The following is a 26,010-nucleotide window of genomic DNA, read 5'->3' on the forward strand; positions in this document are numbered from 1 at the left end:
CCGACCCAAACCGTACTGTGCTGACTGATTCCCACTATAGGGCCGATCCAAACCGTACTGTGCTGGCTGATTCCCACTATAGGACCGACCCAAACCGTACTGTGCTGACTGATTCCCACTATAGGGCCGATCCAAACCGTACTGTGCTGGCTGATTCCCACTATAGGACCGACCCAAACCGTACTGTGCTGACTGATTCCCACTATAGGGCCGATCCAAACCGTACTGTGCTGGCTGATTCCCACTATAGGGCCGACCCAAACCGTACTGTGCTGGCTGATTCCCACTATAGGGCCGATCCAAACCGTACTGTGCTGGCTGATTCCCACTATAGGACCGACCCAAACCGTACTGTGCTGGCTGATTCCCACTATAGGACCGACCCAAACCGTACTGTGCTGGCTGATTCCCACTATAGGACCGACCCAAACCGTACTGTGCTGGCTGATTCCCACTATAGGACCGACCCAAACCGTACTGTGCTGGCTGATTCCCACTATAGGGCCGACCCAAACCGTACTGTGTTGGCTGACTCCCACTATAGGGCCGACCCAAACCCGTACTGTGTTGGCTGATTCCCACTATAGGACCGACCCAAACCGTACTGTGCTGGCTGATTCCCACTATAGGGCCGACCCAAACCGTACTGTGCTGGCTGATTCCCACTATAGGGCCGACCCAAACCGTACTGTGTTGGCTGATTCCCACTATAGGGCCGACCCAAACCCGTACTGTGTTGGCTGATTCCCACTATAGGGCCGACCCAAACCCGTACTGTGCTGGCTGATTCCCACTATAGGACCGACCCAAACCCGTACTGTGTTGGCTGATTCCCACTATAGGACCGACCCAAACCGTACTGTGCACCAGGTATATTGAAGCATCGTATTGTGTCTTCATATTATGTGCAGGAAGGAAATCAACATGACATCTAAGTTAGGGACTTTTATTTATGTTTTTAACACTAATTCACAAACAAAAATAAATACTTGCAAGAAGAAAAAAGAAAAACAACCAATTTCAACATATTGGTCTAGATTTAAAATAACTGTATTCAACTTGTAAATGCTGTTATTGGAGACAGATGTATTTCATGATCCTCGAATTAAAATTTTAAAAAAAGAACAATTTTAAATTAATCTGTTTTATGTTCATTTCAAAATCACATTTCAGATCAGTGTGTTACAGCAGTAGTATATAGAGGATTTAGTATGAAATGGATTAATATACATTTCTATATGCTTTGCAAAGTTTGTTAGACAAAAGACAAAAGCATCACTGAGCTTCTTCATATTGTTACGCTTAGCAACACGTGTGTTCCAAACGGAACCCTATTCCCTACTACACAGTGGACTACTTTAGACCTCCTGGTCGAAAGCAGTGCACTATATAGTGAATAACGTGCCATTTCAGACGCAACCTTACACTTCTCAATCCATATAAATAGAGGGATTCGTAGTATCCCTACAGAATGACATCCTAACTGTTCCCCTAAAGGGTGTCCTGTCTTTCTACTCCAGACCTGCTGAATTTCATTGTTACACCAACGTTGTTTATTAATCAAAGTAGTACAAAGCCATGAAAAAGATATCAGTTTAAAGGCACAAGAGACTTGCTCCACTCTCAGAGACCACTAAAATGAACCACGACAAGACAACAACAAAAAAACACTAGTCAAATGAATACATCAGTCAACTTGGCCTGCCAAGTCTCCCCACTAGAGGGCACTCTCGCTCCAGCAACAGGAGACGCTGCACCGCAAACACTAGGACACAGCCAAGGCCCTTTTCCAGAACCCCTGTCCAAAACTCCCAGCCTCTAACTCTCTGGTGTGTTTTTGCCGATCTGAAGGGGGACTGGATAGGTGTAAGCAATATGCAGATTGCTCCAAGTCATCAACATGTAGGCTGCCCTGATAGAGTCACTGTCTTAAACCTATCCTGTTCCTTCAGATCTGTGACCACCATAATGGTAGGGGTTCGTCTTAAGATTGGGCTACAGTGTTGTTTGCAAACACTCCTCGAGTCAAATCCAGAATGTGCAGAGCCCCACATTCACGTTGTTTGTGTGGGGTCAATGGCTTAAAGAGACTGCTTGAGGAGTTTACGATTCAGTGAAAAGAATCAAGATAAAGTTTGGACCTTTAGGGAAACAGTCGCTGTGGCCAATGCCCCAAAATGGAGGAGTCCTGCTCCCAAACTGAATGAGTAGTTAACTTCAGGGGGTTCCTGTTTGAAATGACCAGGGCACGGTTCTAGAATTCACCGTAGAACCTCAAAAGATGAAGACGAAAGACGGGAGGGAGTCGATCGCCACGGGGGAATGTGAGTTAACAGCGGACTTTGCTGCTTGTGTTTTCAGATCCGTTTCACTGCTGCGACGTCAGGAGGATAATCTAAGCAGAGGCCAATCACCCCACCACACCTCCACAAGACCCAACATCATGCTAAACCCATACAGTCCTAGAGGAGATGTACATACATTCCATCTAAGCAGAGGCCAATCACCCCACCACACCTCCACAAGACCCAACATCATGCTAAACCCATACAGTCCTAGAGGAGATGTACATACATTCCATCTAAGAAGAGCTTCCTTTCAGAGACTTGCCAGCTAGGCATTGAATATCCTGTTTCATGGAGCCTTAACAGAGTAGCCAGGAAGAGAAAGGCCTGCATAGGCAGTTCATCATGCTCATGTTTTCAAAGGACATTAGTACATTCTATTGGTCAGCAGCTACAGTATCCCATTGAGTCATCTCCTATGCTGAGGTTTATCCACCTAGCTAAGGTACAACCCATGGTCTACCCTTACCCTCTCTATCTAACGTATATCTACTGTATATCTATGTCCATCCACAACACTTGGTCTTAGTTCTGTTGAAACACACAAACCAATCTAGACATACAGGGAGGATTATGTTTGACTAGTAACATGGATCTCTTCCCACACAGACACACACACTCTCACACGCCAGGCGCCCACAGGGGCCACAGCGGGGGGGGGGATGCTCTGTAGCTGGGGCTGTGTGAACGGTGGATTTGAGTCAACGGGTTGTGTTCTGTTGTTGCTGAATGGACTTTTAGCAGACAAACTCCTGTCTCATGCGGATGATCTGCAGCAGGGCGGCTTGGACGTCCTCATCCATGTGGCCCTGGGAGAAACAACAACGGTTTGAGATCATCCACTGGTCCCCTATTTCACAGTTATGTCAGCAGTGTGGGCTATGGGTCAGTCTTACTGGGGTCGTCAGCAGTGTGGGCTATGGGCCAGTCTTACTGGGGACGTCAGCAGTGTGGGCTATGGGCCAGTCTTACTGGGGTCGTCAGCAGTGTGGGCTATGGGCCAGTCTTACTGGGGTCGTCAGCAGTGTGGGCTATGGGCCAGTCTTACTGGGGTTACTGTGGGCTATGGGCCAGTCTTACTGGGGTCAGCAGTGTGGGCTATGGGCCAGTCTTACTGGGTGTGGGCTATGGGCCAGTCTTACTGGGGTCAGTGTGGGCTATGGGCCAGTCTTACTGGTGTCGTCAGCAGTGTGGGCTATGGGCCAGTCTTACTGGTGTCGTCAGCAGTGTGGGCTATGGGCCAGTCTTACTGGTGTCGTGTGGGCTAGGGTCAGTGTGGGCAGTGGGCCAGGGCCAGTCTTACTGGTGTCGTCAGCAGTGTGGGCTATGGGTTAGTCTTACTGGTGTCGTCAGCAGTGTGGGTCTTACTGGGCCAGTCTTACTGGTGTCGTCAGCAGTGTGGGCTATGGGCCAGTCTTACTGGTGTCGTCAGTGTGGGCTATGGGCCAGTCAGCAGTGTGGGCTATGGGCCAGTCTTACTGGTGTCGTCAGCAGTGTGGGCTAGGGTCAGTCTTACTGGTGTCGCCAGCAGTGTGGGCTATGGGCCAGTCTTACTGGTGTCGTCAGCAGTGTGGGCTATGGGTTAGTCTTACTGGTGTCGTCAGCAGTGTGGGCTATGGGCCAGTCTTACTGGTGTCGTCAGCAGTGTGGGCTATGGGCCAGTCTTACTGGTCGTCAGTCTTACTGGGTCAGTCAGTGTGGGCTATGGGCCAGTCTTACTGGTGTCGTCAGCAGTGTGGGCTATGGGTCAGTCTTACTGGTGTCGTCAGCAGTGTGGGCTATGGGCCAGTCTTACTGGTGTCGTCAGCAGTGTGGGCTGGGCTAGCAGTGGGGGCCAGTCTTACTGGTGTCGTCAGCAGTGTGGGCTAGTCTTACTGGGGTCGTCAGCAGTGTGGGCTGGGGCCAGTCTTACTGGGCCAGTCTTAGTCTTACTGGGGTCGTCAGCAGTGTGGGCTATGGGCCAGTCTTACTGGGGTCGTCAGCAGTGTGGGCTATGGGCCAGTCTTACTGGGGTCGTCAGCAGTGTGGGCTATGGGCCAGTCTTACTGGTGTCGTCAGCAGTGTGGGCTATGGGCCAGTCTTACTGGGGTCGTCAGCAGTGTGGGCTATGGGCCAGTCTTACTGGTGTCGTCAGCAGTGTGGGCTATGGGCCAGTCTTACTGGTGTCGTCAGCAGTGTGGGCTATGGGCCAGTCTTACTGGTGTCGTCAGCAGTGTGGGCTATGGGCCAGTCTTACTGGTGTCCAGCAGTGTGGGCTCCAGTCTTACTGGTGTCGTCAGCAGTGTGGGCTATGGGTCAGTCTTACTGGTGTCGTCAGCAGTGTGGCCTATGGGCCAGTCTTACTGGTGTGGCAGTGTGGGCTATGGGTTAGTCTTACTGGTGTCGTCAGCAGTGTGGGCTATGGGCCAGTCTTACTGGGCAGTGTGGGCTATGGGCCAGTCTTACTGGTGTCGTCAGCAGTGTGGGCTATGGGCCAGTCTTACTGGTGTCGTCAGCAGTGTGGGCTATGGGCCAGTCTTACTGGTGTCGTCAGCAGTGTGGGCTATGGGTCAGTCTTAATGGTGTCGTCAGCAGTGTGGCCTATGGGCCAGTCTTACTGGTGTCGTCAGCAGTGTGGGCTATGGGTTAGTCTTACTGGTGTCGTCAGCAGTGTGGGCTATGGGCCAGTCTTACTGGTGTCGTCAGCAGTGTGGGCTATGGGCCAGTCTTACTGGTGTCGTCAGCAGTGTGGGCTATGGGCCAGTCTTACTGGGGTCGTCAGCAGTGTGGGCTATGGGCCAGTCTTACTGGGGTCTGCGTGTGGGCTGTGGGCCAGTCTTAGCAGCAGTGTGGGCTATGGGCCAGTCTTATTGGTGTCGTCAGCAGTGTGGGCTGTGGGCCAGTCTTACTGGTGTCGTCAGCAGTGTGGGCTATGGGTCAGTCTTACTGGTGTCGTCAGCAGTGTGGGCTATGGGCCAGTCTTACTGGGGTCGTCAGCGGTGTGGGCTGTGGGCCAGTCTTACTGGGGTCGTCAGCAGTGTGGGCTATGGGCCAGTCTTACTGGTGTCGTCAGCAGTGTGGGCTGTGGGCCAGTCTTACTGGTGTCGTCAGCGGTGTGGGCTATGGGTCAGTCTTACTGGGGTCGTCAGCAGTGTGGGCTATGGGCCAGTCTTACTGGTGTCGTCAGCAGTGTGGGCTATGGGCCAGTCTTACTGGTGTCGTCAGCAGTGTGGGCTATGGGCCAGTCTTACTGGTGTCGTCAGCAGTGTGGGCTATGGGCCAGTCTTACTGGTGTCGTCAGCAGTGTGGGCTATGGGCCAGTCTTACTGGTGTCGTCAGCAGTGTGGGCTATGGGCCAGTCTTACTGGGGTCGTCAGCAGTGTGGGCTATGGGCCAGTCTTACTGGTGTCGTCAGCAGTGTGGGCTATGGGCCAGTCTTACTGGTGTCGTCAGCAGTGTGGGCTATGGGCCAGTCTTACTGGTGTTGTCAGCAGTGTGGGCTCTTACTGGGCCAGTCTTACTGTGTCGTCAGCAGTGTGGGCTATGGGTCAGTCTTACTGGTGTCGTCAGCAGTGTGGGCTATGGGCCAGTCTTACTGGGGTCGTCAGCAGTGTGGGCTATGGGCCAGTCAAACTGGTGTCGTCAGCAGTGTGGGCTATGGGCCAGTCTTACTGGTGTCGTCAGCAGTGTGGGCTATGGGCCAGTCTTACTGGTGTCGTCAGCAGTGTGGGCTATGGGCCAGTCTTACTGGGGTCGTCAGCAGTGTGGGCTATGGGCCAGTCTTACTGGGGTCGTCAGCAGTGTGGGCTATGGGCCAGTCTTACTGGTGTCGTCAGCAGTGTGGGCTATGGGCCAGTCTTACTGGTGTCGTCAGCAGTGTGGGCTATGGGCCAGTCTTACTAGTGTCGTCAGCAGTGTGGGCTATGGGTCAGTCTTACTGGTGTCGTCAGCAGTGTGGGCTATAGGCCAGTCTACTGGTGTCGTCAGCCTCTGACATTTAGGACACTATCGTATCAACAATCACATATTTTCAGATATATTATTTGTCTTCAGGAATTTGCTGGGCAACAAAAATGCAAGGGATGCCAGGGAGGCTGGAGTGTTATATTTTACTTTAACTAGAAAAAAAATCACTAACAAAAAGAAACACACTGACCTGTGCTGCACTGAGGAGATGAGTTCTATATATTGAAACCACCTCTCTGTGTTGACTCTCAGCATCCTGGGGAGAGAGAGGAGGGAGAGGGGAAGAGAGAGAGAAGAGAGAGAGTAAGAGAGAGTAAGAGTGAGAGTGAGAGAGAGAGAGAGGAGGGAGAGGGGAAGAGAGAGAGAAGAGAGAGAGTAAGAGAGAGTGAGAGGGAGAGAGAGGGGGAGAGAGAGGAGGGAGAGGGGAAGAGAGAGAGAAGAGAGAGAGTAAGAGAGAGTGAGAGTGAGAGGAGGGAGAGGGGAAGAGAGAGAGAAGAGAGAGAGTAAGAGTGAGAGTGAGAGAGAGTGAGAGTGAGAGAGAGTGAGAGGGAGAGGGAGAGAGAGGAGGGAGAGAGTAAGAGAGAGTGAGAGTAAGAGTGAGAGTGAGAGGGAGAGATGTGATGAGTACAGGCCCACTATGGGCTGACCTGGCAGACATTACAAAGGGACTCTGCCTGTCTGGCTCCACCTTAACATGCACCTCTGAAATACGCCCGTCTTTCACAGAAAAATAGATGGCATCCATATATTCCTGAAGACTGCCAACATCGAACGAAAGAGCCAAGAGAGCGAACTCCAAATCAAAACGTGGCCCCGACCGTGGGTTCACATCAGAGCATGAGTAATGACGTTTTCAGGATTCTAATACGGACCTCATTTTCTTTTCATCTGGGTTCTGGCTAGCCGCTAGACCCGACTTCAAAAAAAAGTACACCAGTTCATTCTCTGCCTCCATCATTTCAAAGGCTCCGAGTGAGCTGACAGAGAGGAAGGCAGAGGTCGTCCTTGAAAATCAGGTGCACAGACGAATGTTTTGTTGAGTCTCGCATCGTTTCCAGCTCAGCGGTAAATCGGCGGTAATACCACACAGCGAAGAGTGTTACTGTAATTATACGACAGACAAATAGTCTTTGGTTTGCACTGTAAGAGCACTGACACAGATGTTCTTTCTGATGTACTGATATATCCACAGGGAAATGGTTCATTTCCAGTAACTCACTGTGGGAGGAGGATCAATCATGTCTGGACCAAACCTCTATGTCATCAAGGTAATTAACGAAGATAATAACATCCCCATTATCGGTAACTAACGCTGGACTGAAAAAATGCTTTCGTTCCTACTAACGAGGCTCATTATGTTTGGAGCCAGAGAGTACTGAGTGACTGATTATGGTGTTAGTGCAGCGTATTGACATGACACCATGTTATAGGTCATCGTCTGTCATGAGTATAAAATGTCAATACAATCAAGTATGTACACTATGTAGGCAAGTCAATCGTTACAGCTTCACACAATGTAAGGGACCACAACAGAAATAAGTCATTTACTTTGTGTCATCCCTGACAAGTTTTAAAATGTACAGCTATGTTCTGTGTGTATGTATTCTTTTAGACTGTCAAATAGGGGCAATGTCACAGAAATGCTAGGTTAGCTACAACTGGCTGCCATCCACTACATCTGCAGTGTGTGTGTGTGTGTGTGTGTGTGTGTGTGTGTGTGTGCATGCATATATATATACACACACTCACAGCCAGCTGCTGCTGCAGGCTCTTGATCTGGGCCTGGAGTGTGTCTATGTGCTGCGTCTGTCTCTTATTGGGTGCAGCGTTGCCAGCGTACGCCAGCTGGGACAGACCATTGAGGGCCTGTTTCAGTCTCTCCACGTCCGTCAGCAGCTCGCTGATCTGAAACACACAAAGCTGTTAGCACCAGAACATACATAACCATCTACATATTTAGAAAACCTCATATCAACGGACAAAAGTATTGCCAGAAAAACTTCCAAACTTCTTAACAGAACTAAAAACAGAGAAATTGAGATCTTACCAAATGTAAATACTACCGTACTTTTACCATATATAGTACCAGTCAAAAGTTGAGACACCAACTCATTCCAGAGTTCTTATTTTTTACTATTTTCTACATTGTAGAATAATAGTGAAGACATCAAAACTATGAAATATCACATATGGAATCATGTAGTAACCAAAAAAGTGTCAAACAAATCAAAATGTATTTGAGATTCTTCAAAGTAGCCACCCTTTACCTTGATGACCGCTTTTTTTCAATGTTGAAAATTGTACAAATAAAGAAAAACCCTTGAATGAGTAGGTGTGTCAACTTTTGGCTGGAACTGCACATTTAAGTTGATTTTATTCATATTAAAAATGGCCGACAATTCAATGCAGAATATTTCTCCTACCTTTTTGTCTTTGACCTCAGTCTGCTCCGCCGACATCTGGATCCTCCTCTGAAACTCCCCGATGGTGCTGAGCGACTCCTCGTACCTCTCCTTCAGCTCCCGGATCTCCTTATCCATGGTGTTGCTCTTCTCCTGCAGGGCCTCAGTTTCCACCCTGGCCCTGGACTGGCCCTCTCTGGCCCTGCCCTCGTCCTCCCTGGCCTGGGCCACCTCATGGTGGAGCACCTCGCACTGCTCCGCCAGCCCAGATAGCCTCTCCCCCAACGCCGCTGTCTCTTCCTGCAGACGCTGCTTCTCAGCCTTCAGCTGGCTCAACTGGTCCTCTCTTCCTCCGAGTTCGTCCAGGGACTGGGTGGCCCGGAGCAGCTCTGACTGCAGGGCTGCCACGTTCTGGGCCCTCTGGGCGCTGGTCTCCTGCTCCTGGCGAAGGGAAGCGAGTAGCTGGGCCACCTGCCCCTCCAGGGCCTCCTTGGCCTGAGCATGCTGCTGCAGGAGGACGGCCTGGTCCCCGGAGCATCCCTGGAGCTCCTTCTCCAAGGCACAGGCTCTCTGGGCCTCCATACGCTGGGCCTCCCTGGCTTTCTGGCACTCGTCCTGGGCTTGGTGGATGGTGCTCCTCAGGGCTCGGTGCTCGGCCTCATAGTGTTCCAGCCGGGCCGACTCGGATTCCAGGCGCTGCTGCAGGCTCTGGATGTCAGTGTTACACAGGGCGTTCTGCTCCTCCAGCTCAGCCCTCTGCACTGTCACGTCTTTGTACTGCTGTTCCAGGTCCACCAACCTCAGCGTCAGCTCCTCCATTTTACCCCTGTACTCATCCTCCACCTCCTTGTGCTTTTCACTGGCGACAAAGCCTGTCTCCATTCTCTGCTGCACAGACTCCATCTGCACTTTCAGTTTCTCTTTCTCCTGCTTGTGACGTTCCCCCTCCAACTTCTCCTGGTTGTACTTCTCTTGCATCTCCGAGAGCTTTCCTGTCAAGTCTTTCAGCTTGGTGTTGTAGGAGTTCTCCCTCTCCTCTACGGCAGTCAACGGAACAAACTTGGCCTGGATAGCTTCCTGGATGGTGTCTAGTTCTTTCTTCTGCGCCTCCATTTCTTGGTGAAGCTTTACTGTCCCATCTTGGGCAGACTGGTAGCTTGCCAACGCCTCTTTGGCACAATGCTCCGCCTCAACAACAGCATTGCTCAACTTAACCCTTACAGCTTCATGGTCTATAAGGCACACATAGTCATTTTCTATCATCACCTGAACATTCTCTAGCTTCTCTTTCAACTCTGCACTACCCTCTTTCACCTTCTGCAACTCTTCCTCACTTTCTTTGCTCTCCTTCTCCACTTTGGAGAGCTCAGCCTTGGCCTTCTCCAAAGCAGCACTCAGCTCCGAATTCACTTGCTCATGTTTCTCTCTGAACACGTACTCTCCATTTAGGCTCTGTTTCAGAGACTGGTTCTTGGCAGTGACCTGGGCCAGCTCCTTCTCTCTCTCTTCAAACCTCTTCTGGAGCACTTCCAGTTCCTTCACCAGTTCAGCGTTGCGAGCATTCAGGGCACCCACTTCGCTCCGGAACTTCTCAGAGGGCACGGTAGCGCTCTGTAGGCTGGTGACGCTCTCACACAGGGTGACCCTCTCCGTTTGTAGCCTCCGGATCTGCACCTCGGCCTGGCCGTTCCTTTCTGCGGCCTCCACCAGCCTCTCTTCCAGCTCCTCCACAGCTCTCTCCAGGGCGCTCTTGGCCTCTTCATGGGCCTTGAGGGGGATGAAGTTGGCCTCCACCCTGCTGTTGAGCTCCTCCAGCTGCTCCTGGAGCATCTCCCGCTCCTCCTCGCTCTCCTCTACCTGGCGGATCAGTGCCTGGCTCTTGGCAGTTATGTCCGCCAGCCTCCTCTTCATGGAGGAACTCTGTTCCTCCAGGGTCGTCCTCATCCTCTCATGCTCCTGCAGGGGGACCGCCCAGTCCCGGCCTGGGTTTGCTGGCTGTCCATTTCCCTGTGTAGCTCAGCCACCTCCTCCAGCACACGGTCATAGTCCTCCCGCAGCTCTGCCAGCTGACGCTCCTTCTCATCCACCGCATTGCTCAGCAGGTTCTTCATGTTGTCAAACTTCTCTGCCGGCACAACCTTCTCTCCCTGCCGTGCCCGGGTCTCCTTAATGAGGGCCTCCATGTCCAGCACAGCCTCTGCCAGCTCATCCCGCTCCTCCCGCAAGGCGGTCAGCTCCAGGCCCAGCCGCTCTGCTTCCACCGCCAGCTGGCCCTCGCTGCTCTTGTACTCCTCCAGGGCCTTCTCGCTCTGCTTCAGGTGGTTACGCACGCGCCCCACCTCGGCCGAGGCGCCCTCGTACTTGGCCTTGACATCGTGGAGCTGGGCACGGAGCTCGTCGGCCGCCTGGCCTCCTAGGTGCTCCTTGACCGCCACCACGTGGGCCTGGAGCTGCTTGACCTTGGCTTCAGAGTCCAGCATCCTCTTCTGGACGTCCCCCAGTGCCTCCTCCAGCTCCTGGACCTGCCGGTCTGCCTGCCGTTGGATGGTCTCCCGGCTCTGGACCAGCTCTTGGCACTCCTGGCTTTTGCGGGCCAGTGCCGCCTGCAGGCGAAGAGCCTCTTCCTCGGCAGTCTGCTGCCGCCTCCTCACCGTCTCCAGCTCGCGCCGCAGGGCCTCCACCTCCTCGACTGGGTCCCAGCCCACGCCAGGACGTCCCGCAAGCTCCAGGGGACGGGACAGTGAGTGTGAAAGACCGGACGACTGCAGCATCTACAGCAGGAACAAAAGTTTCATGTGTGTGGAATGATTGTGCAATTTACATACACTTCGCACACCTATTTCTCACTCACAGCAGTGTCAGTCCAATATTGGTTTTGCAATGAGAGCTGACTTAGTCAGTTCCACTATAGCGACACGAGAATACTGAGAAGATGTGAAGGCTACAATAGGATAAAAAAATATCAATTTAAAAGTTGAGCCCAAAATCTAAAAAATACCTGCAGTGGTTTGAGAGAATAAATCTCTCATTTGCTGGGGGGCAAACAGCTGACAGAACGAAATGAGAATTCAGCCGTTTATCTGGCTGTCAGAGAGCTGATAAGCTCATGGTTGCTGACTGGACTAGAATACACAGCAGATATGGTCTGCGTGTTTATCATACTTCATGACAGTTTCCTTGTCATTGTGGTCCATAATGCTCTAGAAAAACGAAGAAGTCAGGTTTACCTGCGCTGAATCCAGGCTGTGAGATTGTTTGACGAGGACATTGTCTTTTCCTGCCAGAACAAATACGGAGATGATTCAGAAGAGGTCTTTTTTAAATTCAGATCCTCTGATTGGATCTCTTATTCTCTGATATCTCCCATTTAAAGAGAGCTCCCTCACCTTTGATAACAGACTGGCCAGAGTAGTCCCCCTGAAAACACATAGAACACACAGTGTGTTCACATTCACACACAACCTTAGACAACCTCAGCAACAGCTCTTAGTATTATTATTATTATATAAAACCCCATGATGATTTCATATGCTGTAGCAGGGTTGGCATTTGGCTGTGGTCCCTCACCATGTGGCTCCTGAGCTGAACCTTGACAGTCTCTGGGGCCCGAGCCCCCTCCTCCCTGTCTTTGGCACTCAGTAAGAGCTTCAGCTGTTCCCTCTAATTCAGCACAAACACAACGTGGAGCTTTAGAGCAGATCAACAGCCTAGCAACTTTAATTGCATTTGAGGACAGTAACTTTCAGATGAATACAGCTATGGCCTGGTATCCAATCAAATCTTTCTACATTCTCACAAACACAAACAAACAGGCATGCTAATTCAACTCTCTAATCTATAGGTAAAATGTTTTCAATTTTTTCTTCCCACCCCAAACAATTGAGTTATGTGGCTGTCCTTACCTCTTTATGGATGCATTCCACTGTATGTTTTTCCTGCACAGGATATAGAGGATTACAAGTTAAGTATCAGAGGGTTTGACAAACAACTCATTACCATATATAGTGCCTGTCACCGTCCAAGTTCTTATGTTTCTCTTGAAGCACAAACTGTGTTTGATTCCCCTCTCAGTGACTTTCCATGTTAGTCAAGAAGTTGTCGACACACCTTTCTGTGTGTGTGTGTGTGTGTGTGTGTGTGTGTGTGTGTGTGTACCTGGCTGAGCTGCTGCTGCAGTAGTTTGACCTTATCCATCAGAGTCCTCTGCTCCAGGTGAAACTTCCTCAGAGTCTCCTGCTGGCTCTCGTTCTGTCTCTCCAGGTCCTGACAAACATTAGAAGTCACAATCCATTTCCAAGTCAAATCACACAAATCTCTAAGTAACCCTTGTCCAAGCCAGAACAGCCCATAGTGCAGGATCCTATCAAATGTTTCTGTAGCCTGAGTCAGCTTGAAGTACATGTCCATCCCCTGGGCAGGATGCTAGTCTGTCACAGGGCCGTAACGCGTCAGCATCCCTCTGTTCGGCTGGCTCCTAGCTGAACTCGACAACCCCAACCCAATGAGAGTTGCTTGCATACTCCCTTTTAAAAGACATTCGCTTTAAAAATGAGAAAAACGCAGCAATAGTACTGTTTGTTCATCTTGAGATGCCGTAGCCAGTATACACTTACTGAAGACACCTGAAGAATTTCATTTTGCCGAGAAGATCATAGTCGTGGAAATGTAACATCTAACTAAGATGTTTGGTGCAATATTTCTCAATGAAAGATTGGGCATGAAAACGAATCGTCTCTCATTGAAGAACCCCTACTGTTGACCAATCACAGACGAAGGGGTGATTGGCTTGGCTTGCCTCTAGAAAACATTCTGTGCCCGAACAGCCGAACAAACCCTCACCGAAGTCCAAAACGAACAAAAATGGCACAAAATATTACATACGCACAAACTCTTCCCGAATTGTTTCAGTTGGGAAGCATACGGACACCTTTACCCCCAAGCCATCTTCTTAATGCTGAGTGCCAAGCACAGCGGCATCAGGTCCCCTTTTAGAGTCTTTGGTATGACTTGACCTGGGATCAAACCCCCAACATTCCAATCTCAGGGCGGACAGTAACCGCTGAGTTGAAAACATCTATAGATCTGTTTAGTCTCAGGGTGGACAGTAACCGCTGAGTTGAAAACATCTATAGATCTGTTTAGTCTCAGGGTGGACAGTAACCGCTGAGTTGAAAACATCTATCTGTTTAGTCTGTTTAGTATCTCAGTTGAAAACATCTATAGATCTGTTTACAGTAACCGCTGAGTTGAAAACATCTATAGATCTGTTTAGTCTCAGGGTGGACAGTAACCGCTGAGTTGAAAACATCTATAGATCTGTTTAATCTCAGAGCGGACAGTAACCGCTGAGTTGAAAACATCTATAGATCTGTTTAATTAGATCCAACAGTAAATATAATTTCACTAGTACCTTCAATTATCCTGCACATTGTAGAATCATGTCACGCTGATGCTCAGGCCAGCCTATATATTCCCCTATATATTCCCCTATATACATCTTGCTTAATGTCCTCATACATTCAGACCGGGTAATTACATCCCTGTCCATCACAAAGGACTACGAGGTCAAACTCAATGTAGCTGGCCTATCAAATTCAATATAGAACGTATGCAGAGAAAAACAATTGTACTCACCCTCACGTTGGCTTCGGCCTGTTCAGTCATCTCCACTGAGTGCTGTGGACACACAGGTTATCATTTAGCCATGATTGGCCAAGAGGGGGGGGCGGATGGCTAGTGGTAGCAGGGTAAAAGATTTCCTTATATACAGTTTATCTGATGTCATAAGGTGAACGCACCAATTTGTAAGTCGCTCTGGATAAGAGCGTCTGCTAAATGACTTAAATGTAAATGTAAATGGCAGTGACATTAGGGAATGAACTGCGATTATCCATCTCGTCACTAGGTGGCAGTAATGTCCAACTGAATGTCAGAGTGTGAGTCACTTGGCCTCCACAGGAAACAGTGTAAAACATGACAACTCACTGCTGACCGCATGGTAATACACCATTAAGCAAACAGCTTCAACACAACAGGGATTTTGTAAAAACACTTGTGACCGTCTCTATTCAATATTAAATCAATGAGTGGTGAATGTGGTCAGATTCAATATTAAATCAATGAGTGGTGAATGTGGTCAGATTCAATATTAAATCAATGAGTGGTGAATGTGGTCAGATTCAATATTAAATCAATGAGTGGAGTCAGATTCAATATTAAATCAATGAGTGAATGTGGTCAGATTCAATATTAAATCAATGAGTGGTGAATGTGGTCAGATTCAATATTAAATCAATGAGTGGCGAATGATTCAATATTAAATCAATGGTCAGATTCAATATTAAATCAATGAGTCAAATTCAATATTAAATCAATGAGTGAATGTGGTCAGATTCAATATTAAATCAATGAGTGGTGAATGTGGTCAGATTCAATATTAAATCAATGAGTGGTGAATGTGGTCAGATTCAATATTAAATCAATGAGTGGTGAATGTGGTCAGATTCAATATTAAATCAATGAGTGGTGAATGTGGTCAGATTCAATATTAAATCAATGAGTGGCGAATGTGGTCAGATTCAATATTAAATCAATGAGTGGCGAATGTGGTCAGATTCAATATTAAATCAATGAGTGGTGAATGTGGTCAGATTCAATAGAGCAGAAACTGAACTTAAGTGGTATTGTTGGGATCGGCTTGTTCAGAACTCACAGATACCGTCTATCGCTCCATGTATACAGAACACATGACCCAGGAAGTGCCTTGACGAGGAAGCATTAACAAAATCGATAATAAAAACCCATCCTATTTGCTTGATGGAGCTCACGTCAAACCTTTGGTAAGCCTATGAGCCGGCTCACCTTTACAACAATGGATTCACCCAGAGGAAATAACAGTAGAAATGCCAAGTGATTACTATACAGCTCAACAATAACAACTACAGTCTAATCAACAGCTCAAAGGGCAACATATAGCAGGAGAGGCATTGCCCTAGGATCTAGGAGATATTGTCTGTGGGGATGTGTGTTGTTTTAAATCTGAAATCAGTATGAAGGTTGGCAATTAAAGTGAGCGATGCGATGTTACCTGTCGCTTTTTCTGCTCCATCTTGGCAGCTTCTTTTGCTGTGGATACAATGAGAAACAATTAAAGGGTCTGTTTACACACGTCAGAGCAGCCCGTTACTCATGTCCTTTAGGATTTTGTCACCACCAAGTCTTCAGGAGACTGAAGAGAGAAGTTGAAATGAAGTGATACAAGGACAGTACTTTCACACGGGCACAAAGACTTTATGCAACAAAAAAAAAGCAATTATGCCACAATAATGATGATTAAAGGCTTGATGAGAAACCAATCTCAAATGAGCACTGAGCGTGAAAACAAACAACAGGTGTGGGAGAAATCTGATGAAGCCATCTAAAGCCGCCTCCCACAAACCAAGGACATCAATTTGCCACAACAAGATAATTGTTAAGTAGGGTAAATGACTGATGGTGCACCAGATACTAGGAGAAAAGGCAATTCTAGTTTCTGACAAATGTAGACTAAAGTGCTAAAGAGTGGAATTTGATTAGATGCCATTTACCTAGGGTTCTAGTGGAGTGGGCCCTTTACCTAGGGTTCTAGTGGAGTGGGTCCCTTTACCTAGGGTTCTAGTGGAGTGGGTCCCTTTACCTAGGGTTCTAGTGGAGTGGGCCCTTTACCTAGGGTTCTAGTGGAGTGGGTCCCTTTACCTAGGGTTCTAGTTGAGTGGGTCCCTTTACCTAGGGTTCTAGTGGAGTGGGCCCTTTACCTAGGGTTCTAGTTCTTTACCTAGGGTTCTAGTGAGTGGGTGGGCCCTTTACCTAGGGTTCTAGTGGAGTGGGCCCTTTACCTTTCTACCTTTACCTAGGTTCTAGTGGAGTGGGCCCTTTACCTAGGGTTCCTAGGGTAGGGTTCTAGTTGAGTGGGCCCTTTACCTAGGGTTCTAGTTGAGTGGGCCCTTTACCTAGGGTTCTAGTTGGGTGGGCCCTTTACCTAGGGTTCTAGTTGAGTGGGCCCTAGGGTTCTTTGAGTGGGCCCTTTACCTAGGGTTCTAGTTGAGTGGGCCCTTTACCTAGGGTTCTAGTTGAGTGGGCCCTTTACCTAGGGTTCTAGTTGAGTGGGCCCCTTTACCTAGGGTTCTAGTTGAGTGGGCCCTTTACCTAGGGTTCTAGTTGAGTGGGCCCTTTACCTAGGGTTCTAGTTGAGTGGGCCCTTTACCTAGGGTTCTAGTTGAGTGGGCCCTTTACCTAGGGTTCTAGTTGAGTGGGCCCTTTACCTAGGGTTCTAGTTGAGTAGGGTTCTAGTTGAGTGGGCCCTTTACCTAGGGTTCTAGTTGAGTGGGCCCTTTACCTAGGGTTCTAGTTGAGTGGGCCCTTTACCTAGGGTTCTAGTTGAGTGGGCCCTTTACCTAGGGTTCTAGTTGAGTGGGCCCTTTACCTAGGGTTCTAGTTGGGTTCTAGTTGAGGGCCCTTTACCTAGGGTTCTAGTTGAGTGGGCCCTTTACCTAGGGTTCTAGTTGAGTGGGCCCTTTACCTAGGGTTCTAGTTGAGTGGGCCCTTTACCTAGGGTTCTAGTTGAGTGGGCCCTTTACCTAGGGTTCTAGTTGAGTGGGCCCTTTACCTAGGGTTCTAGTTGAGTGGGCCCTTTACCTAGGGTTCTAGTTGAGTGGGCCCTTTACCTAGGGTTCTAGTTGAGTGGGCCCTTTACCTAGGGTTCTAGTTGAGTGGGCCCTTTACCTAGGGTTCTAGTTGAGTGGGCCCTTTACCTAGGGTTCTAGTTGAGTGGGCCCTTTACCTAGGGTTCTAGTTGAGTGGGCCCTTTACCTAGGGTTCTAGTTGAGTGGGCCCTTTACCTAGGGTTCTAGTTCCCTAGGGTTCTAGTTGAGTGGGCCCTTTACCTAGGGTTCTAGTTGAGTGGGCCCTTTACCTAGGGTTCTAGTTGAGTGGGCCCTTTACCTAGGGTTCTAGTTGAGTGGGCCCTTTACCTAGGGTTCTAGTTGAGTGGGCCCTTTACCTAGGGTTCTAGTTGAGTGGGCCCTTTACCTAGGGTTCTAGTTGAGTGGGCCTTTGATAAATGCATGGCTCTATACACAAAGTTCACATGAAGGGGATCTGTTGGGGACATTTTATGTACTCTATTTCACATAGCCTTGATAAAAACCCACATGAAAACACTCTGCAAAGCCACATGCCGCGTTGAATGAACAACCTTAAATTCCCTCTGAAAGAAGAAAGCTGACACACTTGAACTCAGGTTACCTTCCTTAAAAGCACAATCCTTTTTTTCACCTTTGCTGCAAATTTCCCCCAGTCCATTTCATTCTGTTAATAACTTTACTTTCTCTGCAGCGTGACTTTTTAACCCAGTGTTTTCAATAGACATGTTATTTTGACTTTTTCCTTGCTCTCATTTTGATCTTCTGGTTGAATGGGTGTTTTCAGCAGTCTCCTGTGGTTTCTGTATTTCTGAGGCACCGGCTGAGTTACAGCTTACACTGCAGATAGAAACATCTCAGAACCTCTTCATTCTGGGCAAGCTGCTCCTGTCTCCCCCCTACTGAGGCTAAGAAAACATCGAGTTCTCATTTGAAAGACACAGAAAAACATCATCCCTGCCAGACATGGACGATGACTATAGTATTTGAAGTCGATGAAACTTGTTTCACAGTTTTGAACATCGCTGAAGGTTTAAACAGGAAAATGAAATGTGGCCTCTTGTCCACAGGGCAGCCCTCACACAGGGTGAACAACACATCTACAGGAGTACCTAGGGCATAGGTCATAGGTCAAATCGGGACACAGCCGTGCTCTGACCTTTGGTGACGTTGTCGAGGTAGGTCTTGAAAAGGCTGACCAGCTCCTGGTTCTTGCTGAGGCGGGCGTAGTGGAAACAGTCGTGGCCAAAGCTGTCCACGGCCGTCACGTCGGCGCCGCTCTTCAGAAGGACCTCCACCGCGTCCTTACAGCCATACTCACAGCCCAGGGTAAGAGCGGTCCTGGACACACACACACAGACATATGAATAATTCAATTGCCTCCATAATGAAATGTATTGAAGAGTAGGCTACAAAGCAAAGTCTATAGAGGCCAGACAAATGCATCACTGACACATCAATACACACTGTAAGTGAACCCCATCAATACACACTGTAACTGAACCCCATCAATACACACTAAGTGAACCCCATCAATACACACTGTAACTGAACCCCATCAATACACACTAAGTGAACCCCATCAATACACACTGTAACTGAACCCCATCAATACACACTGTAAGTGAACCCCATCAATACACACTGTAAGTGAACCCCATCAATACACACTGTAAGTGAACCCCATCAATACACACTATAAGTGAACCCCATCAATACACACTATAAGTGAACCCCATCAATACACACTAACTGAACCCCATCAATACACACTAACTGAACCCCATCAATACACACTAACTGAACCCCATCAATACACACTAACTGAACCCCATCAATACACACTAACTGAACCCCATCAATACACACTGTAACTGAACCCCATCAATACACACTGTAACTGAACCCCATCAATACACACTGTAAACTGAACCCCATCAATACACACTGAACCCCATCAATACACACTGAACCCCATCAATACACACACTAACTGAACCCCATCAATACACACTGAACCCCATCAATACACACTGTAACTGAACCCCATCAATACACACTGTAACTGAACCCCATCAATACACACTAACTGAACCCCATCAATACACACTGTAACTGAACCCCATCAATACACACTAACTGAACCCCATCAATACACACTAACTGAACCCCATCAATACACACTAACTGAACCCCATCAATACACACTGAACCCCATCAATACACACTGTAAGTGAACCCCATCAATACACACTGTAAGTGAACCCCATCAATACACACTAACTGAACCCCATCAATACACACTAACTGAACCCCATCAATACACACTGTAACTGAACCCCATCAATACACACTGTAACTGAACCCCATCAATACACACTGTAAGTGAACCCCATCAATACACACTGTAACTGAACCCCATCAATACACACTAAGTGAACCCCATCAATACACACTGTAACTGAACCCCATCAATACACACTGTAAGTGAACCCCATCAATACACACTAACTGAACCCCATCAATACACACTAACTGAACCCCATCAATACACACTAACTGAACCCCATCAATACACACTAACTGAACCCCATCAATACACACTGTAACTGAACCCCATCAATACACACTGTAACTGAACCCCATCAATACACACTATAAGTGAACCCCATCAATACACAACTAAATACACACTGAACCCCATCAATACACACTAACTGAACCCCATCAATACACACTAACTGAACCCCATCAATACACACTGTAACTGAACCCCATCAATACACACTGTAACTGAACCCCATCAATACACACTGTAACTGAACCCCATCAATACACACTAACTGAACCCCATCAATACACACTATAAGTGAACCCCATCAATACACACTAACTGAACCCCATCAATACACACTAAGTGAACCCCATCAATACACACTGTAACTGAACCCCATCAATACACACTGTAACTGAACCCCATCAATACACACTGTAACTGAACCCCATCAATACACACTGTAACTGAACCCCATCAATACACACTGTAACTGAACCCCATCAATACACACTGTAACTGAACCCCATCAATACACACTGTAACTGAACCCCATCAATACACACTGTAAATACACACTGAACCCCATCAATACACACTGTAACTGAACCCCATCAATACACACTGTAACTGAACCCCATCAATACACACTGTAACTGAACCCCATCAATACACACTGTAACTGAACCCCATCAATACACACTGTAAGTGAACCCCATCAATACACACTGTAACTGAACCCCATCAATACACACTGTAACTGAACCCCATCAATACACACTGAACCCCATAATACTGAACCCCATCAATACACACTGTAACTGAACCCCATCAATACACACTGTAACTGAACCCCATCAATACACACTGTAACTGAACCCCATCAATACACACTGTAACTGAACCCCATCAATACACACTGTAACTGAACCCCATCAATACACACTGTAACTGAACCCCATCAATACACACTGTAACTGAACCCCATCAATACACACTGTAACTGAACCCCATCAATACACACTGTAACTGAACCCCATCAATACACACAGTAAGTGAATAACAAGTGAAGCTTTGAATACATTTCATTTAGTATCTAGCTGTGATGCTTTGTGGACCCTGGGTGGACCAGCTTACTTGTTCTGTTTGTCACGGATGGCGATGTCGGCCCCTCGCTCCAACAGCAGCCGGCAGATGTGTGGATGGCACATCTGGGTAGCCAGCACCAGAGGAGTCCGCCCGTCCTGCAGTACACACACACACACACACACACACACAGACACACACAGACACACACAGACACACACAGACACACACAGACAGACAGACAGAGCTAGTGATTCACGGCTGTGATGATTATCTCATTACTACAGTAGTCCGTTAAGGATAAATGTAGAGCAGCATAGGTGTGAATGAATTGGACAACAATACTCACAAAATCACTTGCGTTTACAGAGGCCCCGCTGTCACACAGTAGTTTGACGCTAGAGGAGCAGCCTGCCATCACTTGGACACACAAAAATAAACCATTATTTCACGTCATCAAGCAAACGGACAGCAGTGCCTTCATCATTCCAGGTTCTTGCCATCAAAATGATGAACACAGAGCTCAGTACAGGACTGGTATAGTAATGAACACAGAGCTCAGTACAGGACTGGTATAGTAATGAACACAGAGCTCAGTACGGGACTGGTATAGTAATGAGCACAGAGCTCAGTACAGGACTGGTACAGTAATGAGCACAGAGCTCAGTACAGGACTGGTATAGTAATGAACACAGAGCTCAGTACAGGACTGGTATAGTAATGAACACAGAGCTCAGTACAGGACTGGTATAGTAATGAACACAGAGCTCAGTACAGGACTGGTATAGTAATGAACACAGAGCTCAGTACAGGACTGGTATAGTAATGAACACAGAGCTCAGTACAGGACTGGTATAGTAATGAACACAGAGCTCAGTACAGGACTGGTATAGTAATGAACACAGAGCTCAGTACAGGACTGGTATAGTAATGAACACAGAGCTCAGTACAGGACTGGTATAGTAATGAACACAGAGCTCAGTACAGGACTGGTATAGTAATGAACACAGAGCTCAGTACAGGACTGGCATAGTAATGAGCACAGAGCTCAGTACAGGACTGGTATAGTAATGAGCACAGAGCTCAGTACAGGACTGGTATAGTAATGAACACAGAGCTCAGTACAGGACTGGTATAGTAATGAACACAGAGCTCAGTACAGGACTGGCCATAAAATAATGAACACAGAGCTCAGTACAGGACTGGTATAGTAATGAACACAGAGCTCAGTACAGGACTGGTATAGTAATGAACACAGAGCTCAGTACAGGACTGGTATAGTAATGAGCACAGAGCTCAGTACAGGACTGGTATAGTAATGAACACAGAGCTCAGTACAGGACTGGCATAGTAATGAACACAGAGCTCAGTACAGGACTGGCATAGTAATGAACACAGAGCTCAGTACAGGACTGGTATAGTAATGAGAAATGAAGCCTGTGCAGCAGGCATTCACCCTGGCACGTTTACATCTCGCATGCAGAGGTACGGTAAGGATAAACATGTGTGCAACAGGTGAATCTATATGTGATTCCAATGTACTGGAGGTTGCTGTTGTACAGCACTACAAAGAGACAGAATGGGGTGTTTGTGTTCATATTTGCCTTAAATGACTTTGCTCAGCTCATATTGAGCTCCTGTAGTATTGACAGGCAACTTCTATCAGAGTAAATAATCTCTTCAAGCATCGGAAGTGGAGAACATTCAAGAAAATCTGATCATATCTATCAATCCATCATGTTCCTATCAATCTATCAGGATCCTATCAATCTATCAGGATCCCATCATGTTCCTATCAATCTATCAGGATCCTATCAATCCATCAGGATCCCATCATGGTCCTAGCAATCTATCAGGATCCCATCATGGTCCTAGCAATCTATCAGGATCCCATCATGTTCCTATCAATCTATCAGGATCCTATCAATCCATCAGGATCCCATCATGGTCCTAGCAATCTATCAGGACCCATCATGTTCCTATCAATCCATCAGGATCCCATCATGTTCCTATCAATCCATCAGGATCCCATCATGTTCCTATCAATCCATCAGGATCCCATCATGTTCCTATCAATCCATCAGGATCCCATCATGTTCCTATCAATCCATCAGGATCCCATCATGTTCCTATCAATCCATCAGGATCCCATCATGTTCCTATCAATCTATCAGGATCCCATCATGGTCCTATCAATCTATCAGGATCCCATCATGTCCTATCAATCTATCAGGAGCCCATCATGGTCCTAGCAATCCATCAGGATCCCATCATGGTCCTAGCAATCCATCAGGATCCCATCATGTTCCTATCAATCTATCAGGATCCTATCAATCTATCAGGATCCTATCATGTTCCTATCATTCGATCAAGATACTATCATTCTATCATGTTCCTATCATTCTATCAACCTATCATGTTCCTAGCAATCCACCAGGATCCCATCATGTTCCTATCAATCTATCATGTTCCTATCATTCCATCATGTTCCTATCATTCTATCATGTTCCTATCAATCTATCAATCCACCATGTTCCTATCATTCCACCATGTTCCTATCATTCCACCATGCTCCTATCATTCCACCATGCTCCTATCATTCCACCATGGTCCTATCATTCCACCATGTTCCTATCATTCCACCATGTTCCTATCATTCCACCATGCTCCTATCATTCCACCATGGTCCTATCATTCCACCATGGTCCTATCATTCCACCATGTTCCTATCATTCCACAATGTTCCTATCATTCCACCATGTTCCTATCATTCCACCATGTTCCTATCATTCCACCATGTTCCTATCATTCTATCCTATCATTCCACCATGTTCCTATCATTCTATCATGTTCCTGTCATTCTATCATGTTCCTATCATTCTATCAATCCACCATGTTCCTATCATTCCACCATGTTCCTATCATTCTATCAATCTATCATGTTCCTATCATTCCATCATGTTCCTATCATTCTATCATGTTCCTATCATTCTAGCATGTTCCTATCATTCTAGCATGTTCCTATCATTCTATCAATCTATCATGGTCCTATCAACCTATCATGTTCCTAGCAATCCATCAGGATCCCATCATGTTCCTATCAATCTATCAGGATCATATCAATCTATCAGGATCCTATCAATCCATCAGGATCCTATCAATCCATCAGGATCCTATCAATCCATCAGGATCCTATCAATCCATCAGGATCCTATCAATCCATCAGGATCCTATCGTGTTCCTATCAACCTATCGTGTTCCTATCAACATCTATCAGTGATCATATCAATCTATCAGGATCCCATCATGTTCCTATCATTCTATAATGTTCCTATCATTCCATCATGTTCCTATCATTCTATAATGTTCCTATCATTCTATCATGTTCCTATCATTCTATCATGTTCCTATCATTCTATAATGTTCCTATCATTCTATCATGTTCCTATCATTCTATCAATCTATCATGTTCCTATCATTCCATCATGCTCCTATCATTCTATAATGTTCCTATCATTCTATAATGTTCCTATCATTCTGTTCCTATCATTCCATCATGCTCCTATCATTCTATAATGTTCCTATCATTCTATAATGTTCCTATCATTCTATCAATCTATCATGTTCCTATCATTCAATCAGGTTCCTATCATTCTATCATTCTATCATGTTCCTATCATTCCATCATGTTCCTATCATTCCATCATGTTCCTATCATTCCATCATGTTCCTATCATTCCATCATGTTCCTATCATTCCATCATGTTCCTATCATTCTATCATGTTCCTATCATTCTATCATGGTCCTATCAATCTATCATGTTCCTATCAATCTAGCGTGTTCTTATCAATCTATCGTGTTCCTATCATTCCATCATGTTCCTATCATTCCATCATGTTCCTATAAATCTATCAGAATCCTATCGTGTTCCTATCATTCCATCATTTCCTATCATGTTCTACCATGTTCTATCATTTTATCAATCTATCATATTCCTATCAATCTATAAAGAACCTATCATGTTCCTATCAATCTATCAGGAACCTGTCATGATAGTATGTGAAGTGAATGTCATACAGTGTAATACTGCATCGGGTCATCAATTGTCTATTCAAAGCACATCTATGTACCGACTCTGGTGTGTACATCTGTCTGCCGGTGTTCATTAGGATCTCTTGGGCAGCTCATTACACCAGATTAGAGAAAGTAGAGAAGTAAAAGGAATCTAGTGTAATGACAGAGGAGAGGAGGATCCAAACTGTTTCTCACCAGCGTCGTGTAGAGCGGTCCTCCCCTGCAAGTCCACATTCCCCACAGGACAGTTGTGCTGCAAAACCACACAAATAATCCTCAAATGTAATATGCCTCTTAAAAACCTGAGACACTCATCCTGACAAAACTCTTCTTACATTTCTGCTTGCATCTCTCAAAAGAACACTCTGTGGGAGCAATCCATTAGGTCTATTAATATACAACAGGATGGCAACATTCAGGGGAGAAATGTTTTGGTATAGCTTTGCTATACAACGAGTCGTTTCAATCCCGTCCGAGTCCCGACTTTGAGGATGGCATCAAAGTGACAGAATCTTCCTGGCATCTGCATCTCCAATTGGATGAGTCTCTGCAGCAGGGTCACGTAATCCTATCAACGTAGTGTTCACTGTGATATCATCTCACACAGACAGAGACAGTCAGTCAGACAGAGGCTGATAATAATGCTGTAGCATTGACAGCCAAGAGAGCTGTTTAAGGCTCAATGCCAACAGCAGGCCTTTAAGGTCTCCTAGCTCGGGCCTTCTCAGGGCCCACTAGAAAAACCCTGCTCTCTCTAGCAACAAGGTCCCAAAACGAGTAGCCAGGTCAGATAACAGCTACGGGAGGGGTGGGGGGGCATGGAATTCTACACCTCTAGTGGGGGTCGGGGGGCAAGTAGGATTTTCCCCTCGGCCCGGGAGTTGGGTTGCTATGTCAAGCGCGATGACGGCATGGTTTGCGAGAG

General features: G+C 47.0%; 1 protein-coding gene across 1 annotated transcript in view; it reads right to left on the bottom strand.

The window, feature by feature from the left end:
* Positions 1 to 930: 930 nt before the first annotated feature.
* LOC115116083 (uveal autoantigen with coiled-coil domains and ankyrin repeats protein-like) overlaps positions 931 to 26,010 on the bottom strand; it is an 80,530-nt gene continuing 55,450 nt past the window's right edge. Inside the window, 17 exon segments of the mRNA XM_065012361.1 lie at positions 931 to 3,121; positions 3,124 to 3,154; positions 6,481 to 6,546; positions 8,040 to 8,195; positions 8,714 to 10,663; positions 10,666 to 11,463; positions 11,920 to 11,969; positions 12,079 to 12,109; positions 12,260 to 12,352; positions 12,595 to 12,627; positions 12,848 to 12,955; positions 14,327 to 14,368; positions 15,780 to 15,817; positions 18,530 to 18,711; positions 21,062 to 21,168; positions 21,360 to 21,430; positions 25,281 to 25,338. Coding sequence (XP_064868433.1) covers positions 2,967 to 3,121; positions 3,124 to 3,154; positions 6,481 to 6,546; positions 8,040 to 8,195; positions 8,714 to 10,663; positions 10,666 to 11,463; positions 11,920 to 11,969; positions 12,079 to 12,109; positions 12,260 to 12,352; positions 12,595 to 12,627; positions 12,848 to 12,955; positions 14,327 to 14,368; positions 15,780 to 15,817; positions 18,530 to 18,711; positions 21,062 to 21,168; positions 21,360 to 21,430; positions 25,281 to 25,338 — 3,969 coding nt within the window. The 3' untranslated portion in view covers positions 931 to 2,966.

This window comes from Oncorhynchus nerka, linkage group LG27, assembly GCF_034236695.1.
Source record: "Oncorhynchus nerka isolate Pitt River linkage group LG27, Oner_Uvic_2.0, whole genome shotgun sequence".
Classification (NCBI taxonomy): domain Eukaryota; kingdom Metazoa; phylum Chordata; class Actinopteri; order Salmoniformes; family Salmonidae; genus Oncorhynchus; species Oncorhynchus nerka.